The sequence below is a fragment of the Oncorhynchus kisutch genome, linkage group LG17, assembly GCF_002021735.2.
Source record: "Oncorhynchus kisutch isolate 150728-3 linkage group LG17, Okis_V2, whole genome shotgun sequence".
Taxonomy (NCBI): Eukaryota; Metazoa; Chordata; class Actinopteri; order Salmoniformes; family Salmonidae; genus Oncorhynchus; species Oncorhynchus kisutch.
In genome coordinates this window covers 9,616,009-9,623,794 of record NC_034190.2, presented here as the reverse complement: position 1 = coordinate 9,623,794, position 7,786 = coordinate 9,616,009, and the positions used below count along the sequence as shown (strand labels likewise).

Below are 7,786 nucleotides of genomic sequence, written 5' to 3'. Positions count from 1 at the left end.
TTAAAGAGGATCACCTCTTCTAAATACTACTGAGGAGATACCATGTGTATCCCAAAATGGCACCCTATTCCCTATATAGTGCACTACTTTTAACCAGAGCCCATGTGTCCTGATCAAAAGTAGTGCTCTAAATAGGGTGCTATAGTAGTGTACTAAATAGGGAATAGGGTGCCATTTGGGATGTGCACGGATGTCCATGAGCCAAACCCAAAAGCCCGGGTCGTAAAGGTCTTTAAGTGTGCCTTGGGGACATCATACTGTCGGCATGGCAGAACATAGGTTTGGAGGACAAACACCCTATTCATCTGAGGATCTTTGTCCTTACAGAGAATTAAAGAACAGCATAAACCGTGCATTTGATAGATTGATGGCAGATTTAACAACCCACTTATGACTCATAGTCCTAGTAGTCAGACAGAGTAGGACTTTGTTTATGATACGGGAAAGCCTGTGGTTGAAAGACATGTAAGGCAATGCTTTGAGTACTGTCAAACACGCATTGTGAAGTAAGCACTACCTAGTGAAGGAATGTGGTATTGCATACTGATAAAGTATTCACTAATAAGCATATCTACTTTAAATAAACGTAATACTCTATTGTTATCTGGACAAATTGTTATCATCCAGATTGATGTATTCACCAAACTATTTCAATACTACACATCCGATCAGTACTGGTCGCACACAGGGAACATTCTAGAAATAGCACCGGACCAATGTTGGAGAAGCTACTCTTAAAATATAGATTTCCAAGCTAACATTTCCATCTCACTGGCAGACATTAAGCTACGCTAATGCTACCCTTAAGAAAAATGTAGTTTACTTAAAGTTGCTTTGAAAAAGTAGTTCACTACATCCAAACTACTTTGTGAAAAAGTATATCTAAATCTTTAAAATGTCAGACTACAAATTCCAAGAACAGATCGTACTAGGATCAAATGTTAACAAAAGGTGTAATTTAGCCAATTAAACACACTACAATGTTTCAAGTGAGAATTAGGCAGGTATGATGCCGAAAAAATAAATGATTGCCCACTTCAGCCACATTTTATTTTCCTTTTGCAAAAGTGTGTAGTTCCACTAGTTAGCTACACAACAAAACAAAAAGTTACCTACTGAAAACAGTACCAAGATTTGAATTTCGTTCAAGTACCACCCAACCTACTGTAAAATGTAGTTCAATTACTAGTTAAACTGCATATAGTACACTGTTCCCCAACATGGCATGGGTCATGTGTTGTCAGCCTGTTGCCCCCTCCCAACATGGCATGGGTCATGTGTTGTCAGCCTGTTGCCCCCTCCCAACATGGCATGGGTCATGTGTTGTCAGCCTGTTGCCCCCTCCCAACATGGCATGGGTCATGTGTTGTCAGCCTGTTGCCCCCTCCCAACATGGCATGGGTCATGTGTTGTCAGCCTGTTGCCCCCTCCCAACATGGCATGGGTCATGTGTTGTCAGCCTGTTGCCCCCTCCCAACATGGCATGGGTCATGTGTTGTCAGCCTGTTGCCCCCTCCCAACATGGCATGGGTCATGTGTTGTCAGCCTGTTGCCCCCTCCCAACATGGCATGGGTCATGTGTTGTCAGCCTGTTGCCCCCAGGTTCACTTTAACTGCCACTGCTCAGAAATCAAACTCAAATCTCTGAAACGGCCACTGTAGGAATGCCATAATGACGTCATATCTCTGTGTGTAAACAGAGTTATTATAATCATACTTGGGTGTCAGAATGAATCCGTTTGAAGGTGAACACAGTACTAAAACTATTTCCATGAACTCACTGAAATGTCACCAGTCAAACGTAGTGCAGTATAAATGGAATAGTGAGCTATTTGAGACAATAAGATGGTGGACTAGAGAGAGAGAGAGCCTTGTCTGAGCACCTTGACAGGTAACAGGGCCATGAAGAAGCCACAATGAAACCAGACAGTAGATGCCGTCAGACACAGATGTTGGTCATAAACTAGCTTCCCTATTGATTTCCCTGCTATATGATCACTGAAGAGTGCAGAGTAAAGACAGAGATGAGATTTTGATTAACAGCAAGACATTTTCAATGCTTCTGGTGGCCGCGATCTTCACACATTTAGATTTTTACCCTAAAACTATATATAGTAATATTTATCATTTCAGTGTTTTATTACAATTTTATGCTTAACAAATCTAAAAAAATTAAATAATAAACAGAAGCTGGGATATTCTAGAGCTAACAAACCCACACAACGACAAATATAATCTTGTTATTTTTTGTCACAAGAAGAGCAGAGGAAAATGTGAAGTTACATGATAAACATAGAATGTTCAACACTATACAATAACCCCCGCTGGGTATTGAGTAACATGCAATTACACACCTTGTACTTTTCTGCAGGAAAATCATGAAACACAAGTATTTCTAGTTGCAGGTGGGGAGGGGCAACATTTCATGCAATATACACAAAGCAGAAACCGAGTCAGTTAACATAAGGCATATAAAGTTGACAAAGCCCAGAGAATTGATTCTCTGCTTAACTGAAGACTTCTCCTGTGTGGCCAGTTCTGGTCTGAAGTGCTTAACACCCCCATTCATCAGGTTGAATAGTCCTGTGGAACAACAATCACGTCGACGACAGAATTAAAAACACAATTTTGAAAAATATTTCTAAATCACATATTGCTTTATTGGAAGCTCAAGACAACATAACATTCCAATAGCTTACCGCTCTGGGTTTTTTGTTCACCTTCATGTCGAATCTAAAAAAATAAAAATATATAAAAAAAAAGCAAGAGTTAAGACAGGTCTTTCAGGTTTCACTAAATACAACACGAGTAACCATGGAGACGACAAACACCACTACAGTTACTCAAGCTAAGAGACAACTAAAAGAACCATATGAAAGCCTGGGATGTGCTGAAAGATGTGGGTTTTTACTCAACCTGTGAGCTCCCCATCTCATTTTGGCAGGAAGAGCAGACTTTTTCATAACTGGATTAAGGGAACAGGACCTTTATGGAATGAAACCAGGGTCAAGAAATAAAAACTGAGCTCCTAAAATAGTGTTTATGCCCCTATGACTCAAAACACTACAGAATCTAGCGTCGAGTCTACAGAAGCTAGGTGCAAATACTTTATTAGATACAATGCATTATTTGAGAAATAAAGTGTGCGTCCCCAAATGGCACCCTATTTCCTATATGGGCCCTGGTCAAAAGTAGTGCACTAAATAGGGAATAGGATGCCATTTGGGATATAAACAAAGATTTGGACATGTAGTAATGATAGATTTTCTATGATGACACATTAACCGTGACAGAAGCAGATGGAGAGCTGAGGGAGAGAGAGAGAGTGGGAACGTCAGGATGTGGTCAGAGACGGCAGGGGTAGTCCCCCCCCAAATGGCACCCTATTCCTGACCCCTATGGGTCAAAAGAGCTCTGGTCAAAAGGCAGTGCACTATATTAGGGAATAGGGTGCCATTTGGGACACAGCCAGGATGTATCACCACAGGAAGCAGGAAGTAAAAATGTGAGACTTACTCAAAGTCATAATGAAACATGGCAGAAGGGCTGGGGCAGCATTAGGGGAAGTAGAGAGCAGTAGTAATTAGTACACCAGCCTGACTCACTCTAAAGGGATGCTTTTGTTTCTGGAAAATACAGGCTTGTTAATAATTTAACTGGCTACCACAATATTTTTACTTATTGAGATGATTTTGTCTAAATATGCGGTGGTTTTATTAGGCTACATACAACATAACACAATGTGGCTAGGAACCAGTGTGATGAGATAATACAGCTGGGAAAGTTGGCATCGTTTCTTACTTCTCCTCACATTCCAGCTCCAATACAAACAGACTAAGCCACTTGCTATAAACCAGTAGTACAGCCAATCAAACAGACCCTCCTGATGTTTATACAGCAGTACAGCCAATCAATCTGACCCTCCCAAACAATTTTTTTTTTTAAGTTACCTTGCGCGCAAGAGATACACTTGCACATATTTCAGAATTGATAGCAGGGCCATGTTCAGTAGCCAACGGTTGCAGATAGACCCACTTTGATTCAATATTCTACATATCAGAGAGGCATGTTTGTTCTACAATGCATATTTCTATCCGAACGTTCCACAACGTTGTGTTCTGCTGAACGTGCCCTAGGAGTTGGTCTAGACCAGCGACTGCGTTTAGGGTCGAGTACCTGTGTCTGTTTTTGTTCTTCCTTTTCTTGTGGCTCCCATGATGGCTTCCGGAGGAGGACGAGGCAGCCTTCTGGGGTTTGAGGTCCTGCAGTGCCCCGTCTGCGTCCTCCGTGTCCTCCTGACTGGGCTCGTTCTCCTGGTTCTGGAGGTCTGGGGATGTGTCGCTCTCTGTCCCACTGCCGGGCTCACCTGAAGGGCCAGACAACAGGAGAGCAGCATGCCACCTTGGAGCTCAACTCCCTCACGTACCAGTAGGCTACATTCAGTAAGCACTGTGGCAAACAAAAGTTGATCAATTTGGGATGGCTGATTCATATACTTACGCTTTTCATTCATGTGATCTGGTATCCCGCCAAGTGCACAGACAGCCTGTTCAACAAAGACGAACAGTTGGTCAGCATTTACACGTTATTACAATCATAGATGGCCTCCTAGGACAATACCGAGAGGACCGATGGCCTCCTAGGACAATACCGAGAGGACCGATGGCCTCCTAGGACAATACCGAGAGGACCGATGGCCTCCTAGGACAATACCGAGAGGACCGATGGCCTCCTAGGACAATACCGAGAGGACCGATGGCCTCCTAGGACAATACCGAGAGGACCGATGGCCTCCTAGGACAATACTGAGGACAGGCAGAAAATAGAGTGAGGCACTCACTGCTACAGAAGTGACTGAAGACTTGCTGAACAGACGCTCTGCCTCCTTAAACTTTCTGTTTCTTCGGTCTGTCTTGCTGTTGGAATTTCTGACAGAACGATACAAAAACAGAGTAAATAGATCATAAACACAGGCAAGATGATTCAATATCAACACTTCATGTCCGAGTAGCCATGGTCCATGTCTTGCTTACTTTTGGTTGGTGAGGTATCTGTCCCATCCTCTAATGATATTCCCATACATCTGGGTGTCTTCCAAGTAGCTGCCCTCAAATGCATAGATCTGTCTTTCCAAGTTCACCAATGTCTCCTGTGGAAAGTATGTAAAAGGCATTAGACTTTGCATTTCAAATGTATGAAACTGACCGAAAGTGTAATTACTATATAGCCAGAGACAGTACCACAGCCATGCCCATGGTGATGTGGGCATTAGTATGTAGGGTTTGACTGCACCTTGTGGACAAAGGAAGTTACTACTTAACTCCAACGACATTGTACATAAACATTGATATATCTAGTAAAAAAAATAAAATCAATACCTATGGATGTATGACGCGGAATAAAAGCATATACTTTTAGTTACATTTTATAATGTTTCATTATAATGGTAACGTTAACTAAAGTATCTTGCCAGCGAGCAACAAATATTTACCAGCAGAGTAGAGAGCCGAGGCCTAGTCGTAGTAGCTTAGCTAGGATAGCCAGTGCGGCCTAGTAAACTAGCAAAAGCTACCTTGCAACTTAAACATAAGATGCAGCAAATACGCATGTAGCAAAAATATTTACTCATACGGAAACGTATCTAACTACAGCAGCTAATAAACTTACCGCAAGTTCTTGTTTCCTCTTGACCAGTTCCGAGAGTTCCCGACGTGTGTCGGGAATCTGTGGCGGTGTCGCCTTCGTATGCATCGCCATGATGAATCTCCGAAAAACAAAACAGCGTCTTCAATGATGAGTTAAAATAGGGAAAAACAAAGATTTTCACCACAAGTGGGCGCTAGATGACTGGTACGTTTGCTTGTCTTGCAAACGAGCCAAATGCTTTTTCTTCTATTGCCGCTCTGCTTTCACCGAGTAATCGCTGTCGTGGAAACATATCATATGCGGAAACGTTGTATCCACACTCAGAAGTTTGTTTTCTGGCTACAGTAACTTTACAGTGTGGTGAATGAATTAATTTTTGTTGCATCCTAGTCACTTTGCGAATTTGGTCAACGTAGTCGGGCTACATTTACCATTCAAATTGCTACCTAGTCAGCATGAGGGTGTTGCAGTCATTGCTTGAGTTGGGTACCAGCAGCACCTCACATGTTCTACTTCTTTGGCCCCAGTACTTCCTATAAAAAATATTGTGAAGTTCAAGCTCCTTGCGCGTAAATATGAACAGTACCGGCACCCAAAATGATTACAGGTACATATTTCAGTCCAAGTTAAGCACTGGTGACATTACAAACTCTCCTCCCTTCTAAACAGATTGTCAGGCGATACAATACATGTCAGGCACCTGTCCCTCCAGTTGTGTTGTAACTCTCTTCGCTAATGATGGGGAAAAATACACAGAGAATGACATTTAAGTGTCCTTTTTTTTGTTACCTTGCATCCCGTGTAAATCTAAATGATGCTCAGACTTCTGCTATCGCTTTTTACATTCATCTAGGCGGCAAACATCTAGAATACATTTCATCAATACCCACCAAATACCAAACACAGGTGATAATTAATGAGGTCGATAAGAAGGGGTTCTTGTCACAAGCTAAGAGGTTATTTTAAGAAGACAGTCAGGTAGATATGTCAACCAATAAATCAATCTACCCTCCAGCTAATTAATACATTAATCAGCCAATGAATTGTCAAATTAAGATGTGATTTTTACATTTAGTTTTCAGAATCAAAACCCAGGCGCAGGCACATACAGTGGGGCAAAAAGTATTTAGTCAGCCACCAATTGTGCAAGTTCTCACACTTAAAAATGAGAGAGGCCTGTAATTTTCATCATGGGTACACTTCAACTATGACAGACAAAATGAGAAGAAAAAATATCCAGAAAATCACATTGTAGGTTTTTTAATGAATTTATTTGCAAATTATGGTGGAAAATAAGAATAAGTAAATGATCTAATGATTCTGTCTCTTCGCAGGAAAATCTGCAGAGCTGGGATGGTTGTATCCTCCATATATATATATATATAGTTAAAGTCGGAAGTTTACATACACTTAGGTTGGTGTCACTAAAACTCGTTTTTCAACCACCCCACAGTTTTCTTGTTAACAAACTATAGTTTTGGCAAGTCGGTTAGGACATCTACTTTTTGCATGTAATACAAGCAATATTTCCAACAATTGTTTACAGACAGATTATTTCACTTATTATTCACTGCATCACAATTCCAGTGGGTCAGAAGTTTACATACAAGTTGACTGTGCCTTTAAACAGCTTGGAAAATTCCAGAAAATGATGTCATGGCTTTAGAAGCTTCTGATTGTTTAATTGACATAATTTGAGTCAATTGGAAGTGTATTTGTTAATGTATTTCAAGGACTACCTTCAAACTCAGGTCCTCTTTGTTTGACATCATGGGAAAATCAAAAGAAATCAGCCAAGACCTCAGAAAAAAAATTGTACACCTCCACAAGTCTGGTTCATCCTTGGGAGCAATTTCCAAATGCCTGAAGGTACCACGTTCATCTGTGCAAACAATAGCACGTAAGTATAAACACCATGGGACCACTCAGCCGTCATACCGCTGAGGAAGGAGATGCTGTCTCCTAGAGATGAACGTACTTTGGTGTGAAAAGTGCAAATCAATCCCAGAACAACAGGAAAGGACCTTGTGAAGATGCTGCAGGAAACCGGTACAAAAGTATCTACATCCACAGTAAACTGAGGCCTATATCGACATAACCTGAAAGGCCGCTCAGCAAGGAAGAAGCCACTGCTCCAAAA

The 7,786-nt window shown here is 41.4% G+C and overlaps 1 protein-coding gene across 13 annotated transcripts; it reads right to left on the bottom strand.

The window, feature by feature from the left end:
- Positions 1 to 1,023: 1,023 nt before the first annotated feature.
- On the bottom strand, positions 1,024 to 6,578 carry LOC109907154 (chromatin modification-related protein MEAF6). 13 transcript variants are annotated; one of them, XM_031795081.1, is made up of 11 exons: positions 6,436 to 6,560; positions 6,078 to 6,179; positions 5,668 to 5,785; positions 5,034 to 5,149; positions 4,841 to 4,928; positions 4,501 to 4,546; positions 4,177 to 4,366; positions 3,517 to 3,546; positions 2,917 to 2,985; positions 2,700 to 2,733; positions 1,024 to 2,583 (listed from the first exon to the last, which is right to left on the bottom strand). In XM_031795081.1, exons 3-11 carry the CDS (start codon positions 5,755 to 5,757, stop codon positions 2,569 to 2,571), a joined length of 678 nt encoding a protein of 225 aa, XP_031650941.1. In that variant the 5' UTR covers positions 5,758 to 5,785; positions 6,078 to 6,179; positions 6,436 to 6,560; the 3' UTR covers positions 1,024 to 2,568. The 13 variants fall into 13 exon arrangements, 12 of the variants coding, with proteins under 12 accessions (XP_031650941.1, XP_031650942.1, XP_031650944.1 ...); XM_031795082.1 differs by having other exon boundaries at positions 5,668 to 5,764; XM_031795084.1 differs by lacking the exon at positions 6,078 to 6,179 and having other exon boundaries at positions 6,537 to 6,576.
- Between the last annotated feature and the right edge of the window lie 1,208 nt (positions 6,579 to 7,786).